The 22,260-nt window shown below is 39.2% G+C and overlaps 1 protein-coding gene across 1 annotated transcript in view; it reads right to left on the bottom strand.

Annotated features, from left to right (window-relative positions):
- The window catches only part of LOC127056014 (vitellogenin-1-like), a 61,788-nt gene that overhangs the window by 9,893 nt on the left and 29,635 nt on the right, over nt 1-22,260 (bottom strand). Inside the window, exons 13-27 of the mRNA XM_050963657.1 lie at nt 20,219-20,436; nt 20,024-20,121; nt 16,884-17,008; nt 16,683-16,784; nt 16,477-16,596; nt 16,027-16,216; nt 15,848-15,941; nt 15,545-15,730; nt 9,877-10,021; nt 6,684-6,903; nt 5,738-5,913; nt 4,655-5,341; nt 4,521-4,568; nt 2,265-2,465; nt 711-917 (exon numbers count right to left, since the gene is read on the bottom strand). Of these exons, the coding sequence (XP_050819614.1) occupies nt 711-917; nt 2,265-2,465; nt 4,521-4,568; nt 4,655-5,341; nt 5,738-5,913; nt 6,684-6,903; nt 9,877-10,021; nt 15,545-15,730; nt 15,848-15,941; nt 16,027-16,216; nt 16,477-16,596; nt 16,683-16,784; nt 16,884-17,008; nt 20,024-20,121; nt 20,219-20,436 (2,817 nt within the window). The remainder of the gene's footprint in view (nt 1-710; nt 918-2,264; nt 2,466-4,520; nt 4,569-4,654; nt 5,342-5,737; nt 5,914-6,683; nt 6,904-9,876; nt 10,022-15,544; nt 15,731-15,847; nt 15,942-16,026; nt 16,217-16,476; nt 16,597-16,682; nt 16,785-16,883; nt 17,009-20,023; nt 20,122-20,218; nt 20,437-22,260) is intronic.

Below are 22,260 nucleotides of genomic sequence, written 5' to 3'. Positions count from 1 at the left end.
GCAAATGAAGGCATACACAACTGGGGCATGTGGGCATTGCTGTACAGAGAGGCTTGAAAATAGAAACTGCAAACACAGTGCCCTAATTCCAATGCTTTCAGGCATCAACTGAACACCCAGAAAGACTTCAGCACATCTCTTATGTGGAAAGAAGGAAACAAAATGTCCTTGAAGTGGCAAGGTGGGTGAGGTAAAAATTTGTATTGGACCAATTTCTGCTGGTGTGAAAGACAAACTTTGAGCAACACAGAGCTCTTCTTCAACTCTGGGCAAGGTACTCTGAGGAGCATAGCCAAATGCAAGATGGAACACTTTGTCTCTCTAATATCCTTGGACCGACATAACAACTATGTTGCATACAACATTTGAAGAGGCTGTCATTTGAAATGCATGTATAAAGAAAGGAATGGGCCAGATCCTCAGCTGTTGAAAATTGGTATTTGAGCTGGTCAAACATTTTCATATTTTCATACTTTCGCTACAAATGTTTTGCAAACAAATTTTGAAAATTTTCACAAATTTATTTTCCTGTTTTTCAGAAGGCTTATAAAGGGGGTTGAATTTTTGCAAAAATTCAAAATTTTCATGAAAAATATTTGCGGAAAATTTGACTTCCTTGTTTGACTGTCTCTAATCAGCACAGCCATCTGGTTATTTGATACCTGGGCGCCTTTTAACGCTCTAACTCGATGAGCTAGTTGTATCTTTACCTGTGCTTTGAGAGGCAATACTACAGAATCAGCACACGCCTTCCAGTTAGTTTCAGCCAGCTGAACCACAACCAGCTGCATATCGACTTTGGCAGCAGCAGAGTTAACATACGCTGTGGCTTGGTAACCTTGATTTTTGTTGTCACTCCTAACTGCCCGAGCCACAATGGTGAGCCCAGGTGGAAGTACGTCTCCCAGGAAATTGGGCTGAAAAACAAAACAAAAATGACAATGCTTAAATACACATGTATATTCAGTGGTGACCGTTGGATTCATTTTATACTGCACCGATAGCCGTACAGCAGTACAGAGCCTGGGCTGGTTGAGAATGAACATAGTTCCAGACTCTGATTGTTATTTCAGAGTAAGTTTTGGTGGGTTAATCTCTCTTTTTATTTCAGTAGAATAAAGAATTTTAAAAAGATGCAGCTGTCTTGTCAGGGGCGGGGGCATGCCACAGGGGGCGCTCTGCCGGTCGGGGGTCCGCTGGTCCTGTGGGAGGTCCACCAGAGCCGTGGTACTGGCGACCGGCAGAGCGCCCCCCGCGGCATGCCGCCGTGCTTGGGGTGGCGAAATGTCTAGAGCCGCCCCTGTGTCTTGACACAAGATCCACAACTTACTTAAGACATGTCAATGGACTTATTAAGATTTTGTGTATTATTTTTAATATTTAATAGATTTCTAGAACATTGGATATTACCATAGCAATATATTCATTCAGAAGCAACTCCTTTGAGCCATAATGACAGTTGTGAGTTTCTGATTAATTGCAGTATTCATACAATATTATGAATCCTTTGGATATTTCACTATGTAGTTGGCCAGGCTGGTATATTATTATTAAGATACATTTACTTGGAATGGATTCAGAATACCACACTAAGGATTGTGAACAGTTAGTGAGCTAACTGGTGCTTATGGAAATGTTTGTTTCTCCCTAAAAGTAATGGATCAGTTTTACTGAGCACATGGCCAGATTTTGTCTTTCTTACACTGGACTTACACTGATGACTTCCGTGGCTCTATTCTGGAGAGTAAGCATTGCAAGACCAGGATTTAATATTTAAATGAATAGGTGGGTATTTTTCATAGCTCTTGATGACTATATAAATCATATAGGACGCATGCCTAAGTTGTGTTTTTCAGTAGAGCTGGTTGAAAATTTTCTGTCAAAACAGTTTTTGATGGAAAATACCTTATCAATGACATGGACATTTTCACCAAAAATTTTAATTTTGGAGTTTTCATTAAAAAATTGAAAATCTTTTCATTTCTAGGCACCCAAAAGGAAACTTTTCTTTGAAAGTTTTTGACTGCTGAAAACTCCAAAAAAAATATTGAAAAATTTAGTCAAGAAAGGAACTTTAAAAATCTTTGTCACAATTTTTTTACAGGAAAGAAATCATTTCTGGTTTTCAGCTTGTAAATAAAAAGATCTCCCTGTAGGGCATTTTCTGGGGAGCAATGACTCATTGGGGTTAATGGCTAGAGGCACAGGCAAGGTCAACAGTGCCCCTCACACAGTCTAATTCCCAGGCAAAGACAAAATTTCACCTCATGTGCAAAGCTAGAATCGCTGCTGCTGCTACTGCTGCTGCTGCTACTGCTGCTGCTGCTGTTCCTGCTGCTACTGCTGCTGCTACTCTCTCTGGTGCTGCTGCTGCTCCGGTCACTGGAGCTGCTGCTGCTGCTGCTGCTGCCTGACTGAGGGGAAGATGATGATGATGAGCTGCTTGACGCCGCCTGACCTGGATTCTGTAGAAGAGAAACAGGTGAAAGACTGTAGGATAGGTACACCTCTACCTCGATATAACATGACCCGGTATAACATGCATTAGGATATAATATGGTAAAGCATCGTTCCGTGGGGGGCGGGGGGCTGCGCACTCCGGTGGATCAAAGCAAGTTTGATATAACACGGTTTCACTTATAATATGGTAAGATTTTTTGGCTCCCAAGAACAGCGTTATATCGAGGTAGAGGTGTATATGGACAAATCCAGCTCTTACCATGAAAACTCCCTCTCCTAACTGGAAACTCTTGTGTCAGTAATCAGACACTAGGTCACACGGAGGTACCTAAGCAGTGTAACATCTCATTATGAAACTAGAGCTGGTTAAAAATATTTTATTTGTATGAAAAAGGGCAGGATTTTTTTCATTATAAATTTCACAAAACCGTTTTCCTATTTTGTGACCAGCCCTAATAACAAGAACTTTACAGGAAAAATCCATAAAGCCACATTATCCTCCTCATTTAAGTACCTCATTTAAGTACACCTCTGCTGTGATGCACACAGAATCTGCCTTCTGATAATGTCTAGGTAGGTGGCAAGCTCTTATTACTGCTACTGATTGTCTAAGAATTCTGCACATAGCTAGTCTGTGCTAAAACATCTTATCATTTTGTTATCCCTTTCTCCTTCCCTCCCCCCACCATGCCACACCTGCTTGTTATTTACTATATGGTTCTACACCACCTAACTCAGAATAGCCTTGATCTTGTTGAGGCTTCTAGGGCTACAGCAATATGCAGGTATTATAATAATATTATCAATAATAAAAATGATTATCAGTCCATTGTGGCTGCTCTAGATGACATCATAGTATTTGTCACATTCTGACATTGGATATTAAATTATTTGGGGTCACTCGCTCTTCAGAATGTCCATGTGAAATGAACATAAAAGTCATTTTTCTCCTCCTATCTTCCCAATGGCTGCTCTACAAGTCCTCTCCCTTCAAAGTGCTCTGTTTAATGCCATATCGTCTATCTCATCACATGCTAACATGTCTTCCCTTAAGACATCCCACAACTTTTCCTTTAGTTAGCCTCTCTGTCTATTTTCTTCCTTCTTCATCTGTTGGACTCTCCTACAAATGTCTCAAACATACACATTCCTCATGTGGTCTTTCTTACTTATGCCACTCATCCATCTCAACATTCACGGTTTTCTGTGGAACAGGTCACTTTCTCATATTTCTTCTTTGAAGCCTAACCCACAGTGTCAGACCTTAAAACTGGATGGACTAGTTTTATAGACTCCCTTTTAATCTTACTTGAATTTTCCTGCCACATATTACACCACTTATCTATCTCCATTTGAACCAGGCAATTATTACCCTATCTCTAATTTCACCATCTACTTCCTCATTTTCTGGAACCCAGATACTTGACATTTTGTGGTTTTGGTGTTGCCTGTCCATCTAGTTGTAGGAATAATTCTTCAGTGGTCACATTATTAAAATTATATACCATATATTGTTTTTCCTCTGCTTATTTTGAGTCCATCTCTCCTACACATCTCTCTATTTATAAAGATCCTCTTCTAAACTATCTTTCTCCTCACTGAGTAGAATGATATAATCTGCACAAAACGTGCATCAAAGTGCTTCCTTCTTTTGTATGTTCCTTGTAAGGGTATTCACGATGAGGATAAACAAGAAAGGGCTCAGTGCTGATCCCTGATTCACTCCCACCTTTACCGATTGTTCTCTTTCACTGCTAGGAAGTTCTGACTGTTGACATTGCACCTACATGTATGGCTTGAACAAGCTGCACACAAAATTCGGTATCATTTTCTCTTTTGCACACCTTCGGACAACTTTCCTGGAAACTTGGACAAAGATCAATGAACACTATGTGAATATTTCCCCTCTTCTCTCTGAATTTTTCTCACTAGCTGCCTCAGCTCAAAATCAGCATCTATTGTCAATCTTTCTGGCACGAAGCCATATGGGTTTGCTCTAATATCTGCTTCACTTCTTAGTTTAATGATCATTAAAGTAAACACTTAAATATTGGACTTACCAAATGGGACTTGAAGCGGAGTCGGTACATTTCTGGAACATGCTGTTCCTGCAAAATTCCAAAACAAATTATTGCCTGCAATGATTCAACAAGAATCATATCACATTCAACTATGATACATTAAAAATGGTTACCCAGTCCTCAGATGACTCATAACTGCTGCGACTGGTCCATTGAGACTTAGCATATTTCCTCTCATCTTTTCTATCAGTTTTGCTGAAAGGATACCACTCCTTGGAACGCTTTTTGGCATCATAGCGAGCTTTATCAGCATTTTCACTGCTGCTGCTGCTGCTGCTGCTGCTGGGTCTGCCGGTGGTGGTTTCACTGCTGCTGCTACTGCTGCTGCTGCTAGAGCTGCTCTGCTGTTTGCGTGCAGCCTTGGAATATTTCTTCTCAGGAGAACCTCTCTCTTCATCAGCACTAGTAGCGTGTACAGTAGGTGGCTTCTTAGAATGTGTCTTAGCTGTATATCTTCCTCCAACAGCTTCGCTGCTGCTGCTGCTGCTGCTACTGCTGCTGCTGCTGCTGCTTTTCCCAAATGGAGATAACTTCTTTACTTTGGTTTTAGAATGCCCTTTGCTGCGGGGCCATTTCTGCTCATGTTCCTCTTGCCCCTTCTGCTGTTTCCTGCTTGGTGGGCCCAGTGAATCGTCAAAGGAAGATACATCTTTCTTCAGATTTATCCGGTCACCTGCCTTACGCTGAGAATCACTGCTGGACTGGCTGCTGGATGAGCTGGAGCTGCTGTTGCTGCTGCTGCTGCTGCTGCTAGAGCTGGATGATGATTTTTTGCCTTTTCGGATAATGAGTGATTTTCCCTAGTCGAAGACATGAGCAGAGAAAGACAATTATTATTCTGTTCACTTGTGGAAGTTTACGTAAAATTCTCTTCTGAGGGAAAGAAGTCTTTCTGCAGTCCTTCAGAAAGCAAGGTCTAGTCCCGAAATAGAAACGTCATCTCTGTTTAGAACATGTTTTAGTGATGTCCACATGGGATGGTGCTCTGAACCAATACATTTAGATGATTATGTGTAGAAGTTACCGTGCACAGAATTATGCATGACTGAAGTTAATACTGTATGATGTTTTATTTCCTACACTATCTAAAGTGCTAAGTTTGCCTTGTTATTATCACTTTATTTACTATTAAGAGTGTACCAGGTGTGTGTATATTGGCCTCTGCAAGTCTAGAAGTGTATATATTAGATAAGTACCTGGGTTTGGACTGTGGGATCATCAAGGATTTTCTTCAGTTTTTTAATTGCCTCTTTGCCGGAAGCCAGTTCAGTTTCCGCGTCTTCAAATTTTACTAAACGCACCATTTTTGCAGCAGCCTGAGCACCTGCTTGGATTGTTACTTGTATTTTCTCAATTGATGACCCTGTACGGACTGACATTACATGGCAATTAATGTCACTGTTGCTGGTTATTGTTATTAATAGTAGCAGAGGACTACACTAGCCGTAGTATTGTATAACAGTATTGTTCCTGTTTTTTGTTATTAATAGCAGTAGAGGACTACAATAGCCCAGATTGTGCCAATTTCTGCTTTTATATTGTATGTGGGAGATAGAGCAAAATTTTGTTTTGCAGTTATATTTGCATTTGGTGAAAATGGATATTTCTGGTATTTAGTGACTTTAATAGTGTGTCATGCAAATTGAACTTACATACATTTTTCAGTGTTGAGCATGACGCTAGATTCATTTCAAGTGAATAAAAAATTGCAGATAATTCAGAAAGCACATCCAGGTCACTGGAATAAATTGCTTTTTTGACCAGAGTTTATTGGCGGTGCCTTTCTTGGCAACAGCTCTGATAAGAGTATTACACATTTGTTGCCATATCGGTCTTGACAAATTAACATTAATTTTTGTGTTTATATATTAATTAATTAGATATTGTGCTTGCCTCTGGATATTTAAAGAATGGTTCAGAGTTCAGGCCACTAGCCTGGGACTTGGGAAACCTTTGCTCAATATCTTTCTCTGTTACAGATTTCATGTATGACCATGGACTAGTCATTTAGTCTCTCTGGGGTGTCGTGACAATAAATATATTAAATATTGTAAGGTGCTGAGATACTAAGATAATACGGGCCATGAAAATGCCTAAGATAGACAAATATTTATTAGTTTCTCTCAAGACAATAGTATTTACCCGGTTTGCAGGTAAGTTTAAAAGCATTCTCCCCAACCAGATAATAGAGAGGAGCCTTTCTGATAAATGCAGCATTCACACTTTTTCTTTCTGCGCAAATTTCAACTCCAAATGTACTTGCATTGAAGCACATGGAACGAACAGATGGTACTTTCTGTTGGGATGATTGTCCAGCTGAATAGATGTTTCCTGTTGAAATGATTTCTGAAGACAGTCTACCCTATTGTGTAATAAACACATGTCAATGTTAGATTCTGTGATGCCATTAATAAAAAATATCATCAAATTGTTAAGTCTCCTGTTTTAAGAATAGATTCCTCTATTTTTATAGAGGTGATTAATTGATTTGCTTGAGATTCTGGTTGTCTGACATGGAATGACCCTTTTGTCAGCTGGTCAAATTGGCCATGTCATCTCATGGTCAAGTAGGCCATGTCATCTCACATTTATGGTATCTATTTAGAATAGAAGGGGAAGGAGCATCAGGATTTAATGCTGGAAAATGGAGTTCCACCTAATCGTGCTAATTAGTTTATTTTGCTTTGTTTGTTCAGTGATTCAAGCTATGTTCACTGAATCCCAGTATCTCAGTAACCCTATAATGACTGTAGAAGTTCTAGACAAAAAGAAATTTATAGTATGGAATTCTGTCCTACAATAAATATTGAGCCAAATTGTGGAGCCCTTACTCAAGTCAATGGAGCATTTGCCTTGATAGGGTTCTAGTAAGGACTACAGGATTCATCAGCTAAGAAAGCCACAAAGATCTCCTAAATGGCCAAAGTGGATGACATTAGAAAGTGCTTCCCCTAAGCATTCCATATAGGGCAAACTATGGTTCCAAAGGACCCACTGAATTACAGTTAAGAGGTTGGATCTAAATCTGTGCAATGCAATTTATGGTTTCCCTGAGCAATGAAGCTAACAGCTACAGGGACAGAACCATGACTTTCCACCAGCCAGGTGCATAGTGCCTCTTTAAATGTAGTAAAAGGTTTACAATCAATTTTACTTTTTCAGAAATGAGTAAATACTTCACATTTTGTGGACTACCTGACAAAATTCCTGAGTTGTCAGAGGCATACTCTAAAAATAGAGCTTTTAATGGTAGCTCTTTCTTTTGTAGGTAAATTTCAACTATGCTGGGAATCATCCAAGTTAGGCTTATCATTTAGTTACTGTTCATTTAGCATCAGTTCAACAGTCAGGGCCAGACTGTGTGCTGCAGTTCTCCGCAGATGCAGCAGAGAGACATAGACTAGGAGGATTCAGCTTGTTTCAGTGCCACAGGGGCTGCTCTACCTTATATACTCCTGGGGGAATTCTGCACCACTGCATGCATGCATAATTAATAAGCCATGCATAGGTTTAATTTCTTGCTGAGAAAAAAGCTTCTGCTGAAAACTTGCTGCAGTTCTCCCTTTTGTCCACCAGAGGACGCTGTGGCAACAGAAGGCAGCAGCTCCCAGCAGAAAATAACTTCTGCAGTTCCACCTTTTGCCCACCAGAGCGCGCTGTGGCACTAGAACACAGCAGCAGCTCCCAGCCAGCTAGGGAAGAAAAGAGCCTTCTTCACAGCAGACCAGGTCAGGAGACAGGAGCTATGAGGAGACAGACAGCGTGAATGCTAGCGGGGTCAGACAAGGGCTCATAAGGGCTAGTGGGGGAGGATAGACTGGGGCAGGGGCTGAATGGGAGTGGAGGCATACGGCCATGGGGAAGGGAGGTGCAGCGCCACATGGTGATGGGGGACGGGGTGCAGAGCTACATAGGGACATAGGGTGTCTGAGTGGGGGCATAGAGACTCATGGGGATGAGGCGGGGGTGCAGGGCCACATGGAGGTGGGGAGAGTAGATGTCTGAGTGCAGTTGGGGAGACACATGTGGACAGAGGGTGCAAGGACACACGGGGATGTGGGGAGTGGGTGTCTTAAATGGTGGTGCAGGGACACATGTGCCTGACTGAATGGAGGAGGCCAGCCAGGATCTGTATGGGGGAAGCTCCCTAACAGTCCCTCTCCCCGCCCCCCCCTTCAATACTTTTCCTACCCATACCCAGCAACCCTCCAAGTTCACATCCAAGCTCCTTCTCAGCAATTATTTCCCTCTCACTCAGATCCTCTGTTACCTCTGACTCCCCCCAGCCTTTGCACTGCTTCTGCGGGTGTGTGGGAAATATGGTTCTGTATTGTAGTTTAAACAAATTATTACTCAAAGTTCTGTATTAATATGCATAGTAAGTAATCTATTTGTCAAAAAACATTTTCTGAATTTTTTTTTTGTCTGTTACACACAAACTTGCTGACAGGTATTTTGAAATAAATGACCAAAAATATTTGAAACTGGTGTGATTATGTTGGGTTATTTTGACAAATAAAATATGCAGAATTTTGCAGAATTTGAAAATATTATGTGCAGAATTTTTCATTTTTTGACGCGGAATGCCCCCAGGAGTACTTATAGCAGCCTCCCCATGATTGCCTATAGGCTTTGCCACACAAAGCACTATGGCCACTCTCCTTTGGACCCCCATCCCACCCATGAACCAATTGCCAACATACCCCTCTGGCAGAGGCTGTGAGAAGGACAGTACAGTGTTGTGTGTGCCATCCCTTGTTGCTCTTGCATTGGAGGAATTCTCCACAGGGCCACTGTGTCTCCTATACATTACTAGAGCATCACAAAGATGCTGGACTAGGAAGCCCTTACTGAAAACTGTGTCCCACAAATGGAATTATATTCAATCACTTGACTTGTCACAAAAACAGACATTCATCCCTGAACCAGAAATGTCCCATTCCTCAACATCAGATTTCAGTTCTACTTGTTGAATAATCCACCCATCGACGCATGGAACATTTTGTAACCCTCTGTTAATTTACAGGAAGGCTACATGAGAGTTACAATGCATTTAAAGGGTTGTGGGCCTTTCCCATAGGAAACTGCAAAAATTAATTATTCAAGACAATGTTATGGTTTCTAAAAACAATTATGTTAGCCTGACACTGTGGTTAAATTCCAGATTTTTGTTATATCATTACTATTGGGTTATTTTTGTCCGAAGGTTGTACTTGACTCATTTTGAAAAAAATAATGGGTCAGAAATCATTAATACAAATTCACTTCTGGATAAAGGAGATAATCTTACACTGATCAAAAAAACAAAAGGAGTGTTCAAAATCCAATATGTTACCCTTATTTTATCACTCTCGCTTGATGCGGAACCTGAATCGAAGGACAGCTTCATTATGTCAGGCACTGTCTCAGGTAGAAGAACCGGCGTCATCTTAGTGCCAGCTAAGTCTTCAAGATTTCGTGTAACAGCATATGTCTTAGACCTGCAGAATAAACATGAAGGGGAATGTTGTATCGATAAGCACTTCTGAGGAAAAGATCTGAATTATATCTTGTGGCATGTACTTAGCAACAAACATCCTACCTTGCAAATTACTTCACAGATATTTACAGAAGTCATCCTGCTAGTGAGATTGTCAAGCCCTGTAAAGGCTGCAGAGAAATGTAGACCAACATTTTCAAAGCTGGGTGCAAAAATGTAGGCCCCTCTGTTCATACTTAGATTTTCAGAGGTGCTGTACACCTGCCTGCAACAATCTTTGAAAGCAGTGGGCTCTGTGCATGTAAGCACATTGGAAAACAGGGCCTGGTGTCTAGCTGTGGATTTAATTGCTTAGCTTTTGGCTCCCATATTTGGAAATTATGGCCTTCTTTCTAATTTTCAAAATTGTACATAGCCTAGAAAAGACTAGCACTTGGGATGCTTGTTTCTAAACTGTTACTTCATCCTCTCTTTTTTATAATTAAAAATAATAAACACCAGGGAAAGTACACCATGAAATGTAAATTCTTGTGTGACATTTATTAAAAATGCGATTGAAGAGAGGTGCCGAGAGTCACCTGAATAAGACATCCGCAACTTTCTGCAACTGCATTATTGCTAGAATCATTGCTTTTCCCAGACCAGGAATGGTCAGAACTTCATTTACATAATAATATTCAGTACCGAGGTTCCTAAGCTGTTGTCTGTGGACTGCTGGTGGTGCAAGAGCACTGGGATCAGGTGAGATTCTGTACTGCACCCCTTAAAGCTCAGAATGAGAAGGGGGCTGAGGTGACTTTTAGCCACCATTGTGCCTTCCCAATCCTGGGCTGCCCCATGGCCTGGAGAATCCTCCTCCAGCCAGATGTGGGGCTTTTACTTTTACCTGTTGTAAGGGGGCCCACACAGAGATGAGGATCTTACCTCTGGTGCTTGCTCTTTATTTCTAGGTGTTTAATAGCATTACAATACAACTAAAAATACCTTATGTACTCTCCTAATGTTCCTTTTTCATGTTAGCAATTGCTGTAGCTACCACAGGGTTGTTATGGGATTGTGAATGAGAGGAGGTGGCCTGCCTGACCGCGAATGGGGAGATGGCCTATGAGATGATCTCTATTATAATAAGGTCCACACTGTGTGAAAGTCTGAGAGCTCTCAATCTTCCCTATTTGAAAGGTGAATTTGTATTCATTTGATGTTGCTCTCTTCCTCTTGAAGACTCTTGCCATGCTGCGTGCACTGTAAAGCATACAATTGCACTTCATGTGGAACACCTCAATAAAACACGTGTCACCCAGGGGGGCTTTGTTTGCTTTTTCTGCTCTCCCATTTTAGATAAGGACATGACAGCAACGCTCCATGCTGAGCGTGAGTAGAACCTTGAAGAATGGAATCTGAAGTGAAATATTCTTCCTAACAAGCTGAGTGGATAAAAGAAAATACAAATCAACATGCATTTCAGATGGCTCATCTGGATAAGGGAGACAAAGAAAAAAGCAAATGACTTTTATTTCAGTCCCATTCAATAATTTAAATGACCACCAAACAGCAGGCTGGGTCTCCAGGCACAAAGCTCTCCTATTCCTTTTATTTTTTTTTGTATTTTTTTATGCCAATAGTCTACTTCTGCCACCTAATAAAAGCGGAGGATCAATTCCTCCCTGTTGTGCTCAGAGAGCTGACAATGCAGCTGCATCAGAGGTGACACATGTCAGTGTCTGCAGAATCACACAGCACAGTAAAAATAGGCTGCAAGAGCCAGCTCTGGCTCTTTAACAAGAAAAAAACAGTTACAAAGAGAGCCAACAGCTATGGTATGAAAGAATCTGTTCTCTGTGATCCCTACACAAGGGAGAAAATAAAAGGGAGTTTTTCCAATATATGTAATAGTGTATTTCTTGGATAACAGAGGAAGCTGTTCATTTATCTGTGATATAATATCAGCAAAATTCAATGTGTATCTGTGTGTATGTGTGTGTGCGCGCGCGCGCGAAGAGGGAGGGGAGAGAGATTCTGTTGAACTAGGCCCATTTATGTCAGCAGCGAGTGTTGTCCTAAGTACTAGCATAGAAAAAAGAAAATAAGATCTATATATGAATATGTTTCATTATTTAAAAAAAGACTTTATTCATTTGAAAACACTACCTATAAGAACTAAATAAATGATACACAAGTAACAACCCTCTGGCCAAATTCTGATCTCATTTGCACCAGTGAAAAGCCAAAGTACCTTCGCTGAAATCCACAGAATTACTCCTGATTAATACCAGGAAAATTAATTCAGAATCTGGCACAAGAATGTTAAAAAAATAAAGTTTTGAACTGGTATTGAACTTCCCTCCCACACATGCACACCACATCTCCTTAGTAATGTCCTGTACCACACACTGGCCCACTTGTGTACTCCTTTCTAGGAGAGTAAAATTATCTCATGTCACATAAAATTGTGCAGTTCTGTCATTAATCTTATTTATAAGAGGCTCCTGTGAAGCAATTTCTGCTAGGCCAACCTACAGTTTTTTAAAAACTGGGACACAGCACTATGCAAGTGAATGTATATATTTCAGTAGCTTGTCTTTATGAATATGAGATACATTTTCAGAGCATGGATTCTCTGGCATCTCTCTATACATATACTTTAAGCACAAGGCTCTGATTTTCCCCAAAGCTTATTTACATTTCTTCCTGTAAATGTTATAGGAAAAAATATGTTTTTAAGTGGCCATCTGCTAGCAAGCTGAATATAACATCAATAAATATGCAAAACCCAAGAAGTGTGTGGAAAAGGGTTTAAAAATACCTTGGGTTTGTATTGTCTCTTAAATTCAGTTTAACTTTGTTTGGATTGGATTGAAACAAATGCTTTGTATTTTTCATGTAGTATTATTAATGGGTAGTTGTGATGTGTGTTGAAAAGGGAGTCTGAGTCCTAAATTTGCTGTCCTGTCTTGGGGCTTCAGTGTCTTTATCATCAACACTTTAAATCAATTCTTCAAAAGACAGTGATTTCTCATCTGGGTTTTTATTTGCTGCTGGAGTCTCACCATTCTCACAGATATGGTGCACTAGCCTAGATAATATTGAACCAAATTTTACTCAGTTACATGCCCATGGAAGTCTGGTCACTCTCAAAGCATGAATGCCAGGAGACAGTCATGCTAGCTTCCCCATGCAGCCAACTATCTTCTCACTATCTGTAATGTCACTGGAAGCTCTCAGTGCAGGTTGGTTGGACTAGGTGACTTTTTAAGGTCTCTTTGAACACTGTGTTTCTATAATGCCTAGGTAGCTCACTGAGTGTGAAGTCCATATAGTTTCATTATGAAATGCTCACAAAGGGCTCTAAATAGCAAATGCCTCCAACTTCTCAGCTTGCCCTTAAGAACCATTCCCTGTGGTTTCTTTAACAGAGGATACAAAGCTAACTAGGTAAATAGTGTCAGAAAATTTCCAAAATGTTGACTCCAACAGATTTCTTATAACTTGACAGGAAGAACTGAACTATTCAAAATATTATGCAAAGCAAATCCACATTAAATTAAGGTTTCCTGCTAATTCTCCATATATTGACTTAATATTTTTCCTTTTACAATTAAGTTATTACTTGTCCCAGAAGTATCTTGGTGACATGGGTCAATATTTTATTCTCTGATCATTCCCCTTATGTGCATATTGTTTCATTCTGAGTGCATATGCCATTACTCACTTGTTTTGAAAATAGTTTTGAAATTCTTTTTTAAGCATAAGAAAAATTGATGGTGATAAAACTTTGCTCATCTTTGCTAGAGTCTATACCATTAATGTATGTGTTTGTTTAGGCATTATCTAATTATTTCTATCCAAGATGATTTCAGGTGACATATAACTTACTGTGCTTTGATACTCAGAGGTGAGCAAAGGGAAGTGGTTTGAATAGGAAGGCATGGCTCCTGAGTTCTAATCCCACAGTTCTAATGCGGGCTCACTCTCTGACCTGGAACAAGTCATTTAACATTTCTGTGTCTCAGTTTCCTTTTCTGACAGACAGGGAAAATAACTTACTAGTTTTGCAGGACTGTTGTACATTAGTTAAAATTGAAGCTCCAGGTAAATGCTCAGCATTACAATTAATATTATTATTAATTATTATTATTATTATTATTATTTATTTCCTTAATATTCCCTTTAGCCTGTCCCACACGGGAACCCACTCATAGTGTTTGGCATAAATATACCTTTCTAGCTGATCTCAGGGATGGACGTGTGGTCCATGCAAGAGACTGAACAAACAACTTTGGGCCATGACCCCTTTGAAGCTCTTGCACAGATAACTGATGCTCTGTCAATTGTGGAAGAACTCACCCTCTGTTTAGGCATCTGGAATGCTTCCTGAGCATGTTCACTGGAACCCCCAAAGTCATTGTGGAGAACCTGGTTATGATCACTCTTGATGGAGTGAAGGATTCACACTTGGAGGAGGGTGTGATACAGAATGTCTAATAAGACAGTTTGTGACCATAATAGGGAAAGGAGACTTCTACGGGCAAATAATGATCTGCCTCCATGACTGCTAAACTGAAGAGACCTGCAGAGCTTCCAGGAGCCAGCAGCCATGAAAGCTAACTTCAGGTGGGTCAAACACTGAAGTCTTTCATGGCTGCCATATTACTGGAACAAAAACTTGTTAACATTTCTGGGCACTGTAGATTTCTGTTGTTGCTGGCACTTCTCCTTTGTGATTAATTTTCAGCCTGGCTTTCTGTATCTTTTGTATGTGAACATTTTCCCAAGCTTTGGTCTGCTGCTTTGATTCCTTGGACACTCTCTTTTTTTCCCTCCTTGTCTCTCTTTGTGCTTGTATTTCTATCTGTTTTTGGTTCTTTGGCATCTTTGGCATCTTCCAGAGTGTTTTGCAGTTGCATGAATGGTAGTAAATCAAGTTGACCAATCAGGCAAGAAGATTAAATGTCCACCACAGGAAAACCAGATAAAAACACAAGAAATGCTGAATTCTGTACAATGTTAAAACACTGAATATATGTGTGTGTGTGTGTGTGTGTGTGTGTGTGTGTGTGTGTTTGTGTGTGAGATTAGCAATATATTCCAATTATAATCAATGGAGTTTATTCTGCTTAAACCTAACCTTATGCTTTCAAATGCAAACTTTTTAATACATATATATTGTGTAGTTATTTGAGAGAAAAAATGATGAAATGAATGTTATAAACAATTTGGGCCTAAAAGTGGTTTAAAAGAGAAAAGCAAGTGAAGACCACTGGAGAGAAGTGGCATTTATATAAGCATAATTTTGATTCAAGGCATTTACTCTATAATAAGTAAGTTATGCCAGACAGTGCCAGTCAGCCAAATTATTTGCATGGGGTGATTCCTAAAAAGGACATGCATTTTATTTTCAGAAGATTCCTTTCTGCATTACTACATGGGAAGATAATATAATATCACCAAAAGCATCATAATATGACTGATACAACCTGATATGAGAAAGTTCAGAAATCCCAGTCATAAAATGGATGCATCTTACCTTAGAGTAATAACATCAGTTTCCTGGCTGCATGGTGGGATTTCCAATTTGAAATTCTTATCCTTAATATTCACAGTAGCTGCAACATTCATAGGGATATTTACATTCACTTTAGCATATGCCTCCAGTCCAGCTTGGAACAGGTGTGTATTAGTTCCCATTACAAAGATCATGTCCTTGACCATGCTGAAAAATTAGAACAACATGGTGAAGTTGCACGCATACAGTAAACAGCTGACAGATACTTACAATTGCCCTGTGCATTTGGAAATATGATCATCTTATTTTGTACTAAATGTTTACCTTAGGGTCAGCTTGGATCGCACTTTAATATTGGCATTAAGTAAGTCAGCCAGTCTGAAATCAGAACTTGGAGTTGGTGAAATCTGTGCTTGAACTATTGTAAAGAAAGAAAAGAATATGAAACTGTGTAAAAAGTACCTTGCAGTCCTGCATACCACTTGATTTTCAATTTGCCTTACCACTTCCTGCAACGTTTGTGAAAGAAGCATGATACAAGCTTGTTTCCATTGGGAATCCAATACACATAGGCACAATGCGACGGACTTCGGCAGACAACAAAGCTTTCGACCACTGGGTCCCTACACCACTTTGAAGATGATTTATGAATTTCTTTATTGAGGGAATTTTTTCTTCTGGTCCATACAAGGCCTGCAATTATAGATTTGCTCTGTTTAAATAAGTAGAACTTGAATATCATAGTCCATGTCACAAATTATGCTCCAGGAGAAAATCTGCCAGCAGTGATAATAATTACTGTTGATCAAAGTTTGAACTTATTGTATATGATCAAATCCTTACCGCAAAACATCTCATGAGTGTAAAGTTAAAAAAAAAGGAAAGATAGAAAAAAAAGAAACAGTATTTTACACCTTTTGATCATGTGTCTGATGGTTCCATCAAAGAGCTACCTGTAATAGAGTTTGGATGGAATCTTTATCAAGTGCACCAAAGAGGATTTCTTGTTCAAACATCTTCACGTAGCCTGCTGCAAGAGGTTTGTCACTGGGCTGCGCCTTCCAGTCAGAGAGCTGTGTGACAAGAAGAAGTTTATTAGACTGTTCCTGGCACTGGTAGGATTAACCCCTTACTACATTTTTTTTTTCTGTGAACGCACCGTTTTCAGAACTTCCCTCACATCAAATGCACTGTCAGAATCACTGTCAGGTAAGTGTCTTCTCGCTAATATCTCCTGCAGTCTTTCTGCTTTCAGTCCCACCTGCATAAAGAAGTAAATCAGAAATGAAAAAAAGAAGTGTGGGAGGAATTAAAAAACAGTGATATTAATCAGAGAAAAATTGTGGGAATGCCCATTTACCTCCAAAGGTTCAGCAATGTGTCCAATGAAATGGGCCCTGAATTTGGACAATGCTATTGATGGGAATATGCTGCCTACATTATTCAGTGTCAATGAATGGACTGCCATTCCAATCATAAGAGACTCTAAAGAGAAAGGAAAATATACAGTAAAATGCAAGCTCAGTTAGTTTTTAAAACCACAGAGTGCAGACTATATCAATTTACTAATTGCATAATATGAGCAATACAGCATGACATGAGAGAGGCCAGAAATCCCAGTAATAAAACTGATGGCATAAAACTGTCATAAACAGAATATTCTGCATATTTGAACTATTAATGGACAAAATTACAATTCCCTTGCTCATTGTATAGCAATTATGCTATTTTTTCAATTGCTTCTGCTATATCATTTACATCCGGTCAGATTCTGTAACATCAGCTTATGAGGTGCATTTACAAGACATCATTCAATGTAACTTGACAAAGGGGACCAGGAATTGAAACAGATTTGCCATCCTTTGCTAACAGTTTAGGGAAAGTGATATAGATGTCCTATAAGGACAGATGGTGAGGTGTAGATGTGTCTCCCAAATTACTCTAAGGCAGTTAAATACATCTAGTAATAAAAGTTGCAACTCCTTACATGAAGTGGCACTAATTGCTTGGTAATTGTTAACTGTCAGGTAAATAGAAAGCAATGTAATTTATATGTATTTCCCATTCTCTAGGTTTATCATACACAATGGGGCAGATCCTAGGGCATGGTTAATCTGTACAGAACACGTCAGATGGCTCTGTGCTAAGGTGGTTTAAAACTCTCCCTTGCACTCCCTTGATCTTGGTGCATCTCTGTCCAGTCTAGTTCCTGTTCTGTGTGAAAGTAGCCTCAAGGCTCTTCTTAAAAAAAAACTGGGCTTCAACAACAAGAGCAAAACCATATGAGAACCAGGATAGCACTGGGGCATCCCTACTACAACTCCTTTCCACCAGCTATGTCCACTCTTCCCTTGTTACACCACCAGCAGCAGCTAGTGTGAGTGGCTGAAGAACTCCTGTGTTAGATCTCTGCCACTGGAGGGTCACCCTTACTTTGGAATTATACTCCAAAACTGGCTTTAGGACCAGACTATACCAATAATGCAGCACAAAGTTGAATAAACTTTACTGAGACCCCCATGTTGCTGCAATCCCATTACATAACACAGGAATCTAATGGAGAAAGGACTGGAGGCAACAAACTAAGCCATCAGGAGCTTTAATTTTGTATGGTCTGCAATACAGCCAAGAGATGTCATTTTAGTGTGTAACGATCCCACACTGGATCACCCACTAAGGAGTAAATCTGGGGCATTCAACACCAGAAATCACAGGTCTCCACTAATTGAGATAGATCCATTAGCTAGTAGTATTAGTACTCTATTATCCTTTATATGAACCAGCCACTGATGTAAGACATGACACTTAGTGTGTTACAGTGCATATTGTCTACTTTCTAGGCCATGAAATCTTGTTGTTAATCCAAACATTGCACCTACTGACACTTAATAAGAATTGCTGCTTGTAAATTATTAGATGATTACACAAAACGTATTAACTTGAAGATAGCATGGACATTTTCCATCAGTGTGTGTCAGTAACTCATACAGCTTGAGTAGCAAATATTTTTAGTTTTCTGAGAAAATATTTACCAATATTTACCAATGCAAAATCATGTTGGCACAGCCATATGATGCACTGTAGCCATTATATCTGGAGAGATGTGGATACATATAAATGCATCTGACTAGATGGCATATCTCGAGGAAGACTGAGAGACTGATGGAAAAAACAACAGTGCTGACAAAAAGCAATGTTCAAAAATGAAACCCTAAAATATTAATAAATGTGTTTTATTTAATTCTGTAATAATTTCTAGAGTATCTCCCTGAATGCATTTTAAAAGGTACAAAAGTTCACATAGCACATATTAGTGATTTCATTTCTTCAGGCACTCTCTGTCTGCGTCTCCAAGGTAGCAAGCATGTGTATCATATATTACTGTGATCACTGTGGTACGTACTATACTTATTTCATTGTAGAGCAGATTAAATGGTTATGTAAAATCCACGAAAGAAAGGCAGAGCAATAACAATCTACCAAGGCGTTGCAATAAAATAATAAAATAAAATAATAATAATTAATAACAACAAAATACATCAACATTTGTCACTATAGGTTTAGAATGTTTCAAGGACTTGTTTTTCATTGATTTTTTACAAAAATAGCTTTAAATATCCTGATGAGTTACAAAAGTGATAAAAACATCCCAATACAGAGGGACTGTGTTTATAGATATAATCGCCCTAGTCTGCCAGCTACATATGCCAAATTGTTGGGGCTGTCATGATTATTTGTATGGGGGAACCACTTAAATAATCACCATTATCAAATATAACTTGCATGAAAATAGCTAGAATTTGGTTGAGCAAGCATGTGTCTTCTTATCATGCTCTCTCTCTTTATACAGCTAATGGCCATACACTGCCTATGACCTGTGCAAGAAACTCCCATTGACAGGAGTGGGATATCAACGGGATCCTATGCATGGATCTACTGTATTGTACAGGAGAATTAAGGGTATGATGGTGCAAGAAAAAGCTATGGACGTAAATCTTAGTTGTTCATGGGAAAAGGAAATGTTTGGGTCTGAATATTTTCAAACTTGAATGTTTAAAGATGGTCACCTATTTTCAGAAGTGATGAACATTCACAGCTGCATTTGAATTCAGGGGGAGTTGTGGAGGCTCAGCACTTTTAGAAATCAGACCATTTATATTCAGTTTTGGTCAGTTTTAGTGCTCACCTATGGTTTGAAAACTTGGCCTATGTCTGCATTGTTCCTAGCCCATCATGGAAGCTATATTGGGCTGGCTGTGTACAACGTAAAATGCACAGGGATATAAATGTCTTTAAAGGGAAGATCCTTAGATATGACATATTCTTCATGATAGAAGAATTTTCAGGTGCAATGTGCAACTGACAAGCAGTTCAGAAATCTGTGGGTAGAACTGGGCTTGTATGATTGGCTTGTATGATTCCCCTCCCACCCTTAACTTATGTGTAATTTATTTCAAAGCCTATAGGTGATTAATATAGATGGAGAAATTTGAGCCTTACCTCTAAACATACTAAAGCGGAAAACTTTGCTGAATCGATAGCTAGGTCTGTCAAGTTTGGGGCTGAGTATTCTGATAGCCATTCTGCAGGCAGAAGCCCTGAAAGATTCAGTGAATTGCACCATATTAACATCTCCATTGCAGTTTTCAGGAAAGCAAGTTTCTCTTTTAGAGAAATAATGTGTAGTGCCCTTACACGACTTGGAGATCTGGAGCTGTACTTCTGCCCAGAGCCCTCAGGGACGTAAAGATGAAAGTTGCCACTTGCATGCTAGGTTCTTTTAGCATAGCATTAGCTAAAGTCATCAAGACAGGAAGACCTGGTTTGGTTTCAAGCAGAACAAAGGCAGCAATCATTCGGACTTCAGGATTAATCTTGTGGTTTAGGAACAACTCCAGGGTAATATCTTGTACCTGAAAAGAGTAAATAGAATTTTAAGTTACTGTATGCTTGAACATTTGCAATTAACTATTCATTTGTTCCCACGCTTAACCACAATTGTAGTACAAGACTTGTGTTAGAAACAAAATCCATGCTTTATTTTTTCCATTTAATTTTTGCAAGTAATGTGGCAACAAAGTTCATAATTTTAAGTTCAGAAGGGACCATTATGACCATCTATCTAGTCTGACCTCATTGGGCCAAAGGACCTCATTCAATGTATTTTGCACGAAACCCAGAATTTCTGTTTGAGCTATAGCAATTCTTTTAAAAAGCTAGTCAGTCTTGGCTTAAAAACTTCAAGTGATGAAGAACCTGCCACCTACCTTCTAAGTTGTTCCAATGGTTAGTTACCCTGAACATGCCTTTTTTTCTAGTCTGAATTTGTCTAGCTTCAACTTCCAGCCATTGGATCTCATTATAGCTTTTTGTCTGCTAGACTGAGCAGCCCTCTACTCAAAAAAATCTCTTCCCCACATACATACTTGTAGATTCTCATTCAGCCACCTCAAGTTTACACAACAAATTTAACTGCACATTGTTATATGTGACAAATATAGTCTGATCTGTACAATATTTAGTAGTGTAAGCATCCAGGTTGTGCAGTGTAAGGGCTTGATCCAAAGTCCTTTAATGATCAAGCTCTGACTGACCTGATATTAATTCAATGATGTGGATTAGCAAATGTTAAAATAAAGGTGACTACAAGGATGCAAATGTTTCCAAAATGTACACAACTATTTCAAATCAAGCAATGAAATGAAAGGCCACCTGATAGGACTGATTAGTGCAAATTTGTGTGTAGTAAACCACAAACCTGGGATCACATTGTTTCTTATACAGTGGGACACCCAGTCATGGGCATTAAAATACTTCAGATTAGGGTTTTTCCAAAAAGTGCATAATGTAATGTAATGTAATGAAATAACTGCCTGGGCCACATGAGGAGTGCTGGGCTCAGGGGGGAATCATAGCCACAGTACCACTTTGAAACACCAAAGCAGCTTTTTCTTTTCCTCTAAAAAAGAAACCATGCTCAACCCCTATCTCCCTGCTTAGATATCTCATGCAACCTAGCAGCTGTTTCCTTATTTTTCTGCTAAAAACACATTCTGGAGCGTCTTACCCTGGAGCCAATATATGGGATCAAGACAACATATACGAAAATTGGGTATAACAGAAATCCTGATAAAGCCTCAGTGGGATGTTGTAAATTCAGCTGATGTAAAGATTAATTAAAACCATATACTTTGTTTTTGTTTAGAAAAAGAAAAGAAAACAACAATATTACACCCTGAGTGATTAAAAAAGAATCTTCAACGTAAGTCAAACTTGAAAACATAAGTTTTCTGGTTTAGAATAAAACTGTTTTCAGGTGAGAGGAGCTGTAAAGCCAGATCTGTGGAGTAAGAGACTATTTTGTGCTGCCTGATCATAATATAACTCAAAGACAAAAGTAACATTTAATAAATGTTCCATTTATGGTTTAAACACACACAATGTCTATACATTCATAATTAGGATTCAAATCTGCAATATCTATGAGATATCAGTATCTAGCTAAGATATGTCTCTGATTTATGACTAGATGAGACACTTAATCTATAGTTAATAAAAATCTTTGGAAAACCTTGCTTTGTGGGTTCTCTCTCACACCAGTGTTGAAATAACACTAAACACATTTTGATCAGTAACTTCTCTCTCATGTATCTTTGGAAAATAAGATTTTAAAATGAAATGTGGACAACAACCCAACAACAGAATAATGAACGTATCCTTATATTAAGCTATTCCAT

This window comes from Gopherus flavomarginatus, chromosome 7 (assembly GCF_025201925.1).
Source record: "Gopherus flavomarginatus isolate rGopFla2 chromosome 7, rGopFla2.mat.asm, whole genome shotgun sequence".
Lineage (NCBI taxonomy): Eukaryota > Metazoa > Chordata > Testudines > Testudinidae > Gopherus > Gopherus flavomarginatus.
This window is presented reverse-complemented; position numbering and strand designations above follow the sequence as displayed.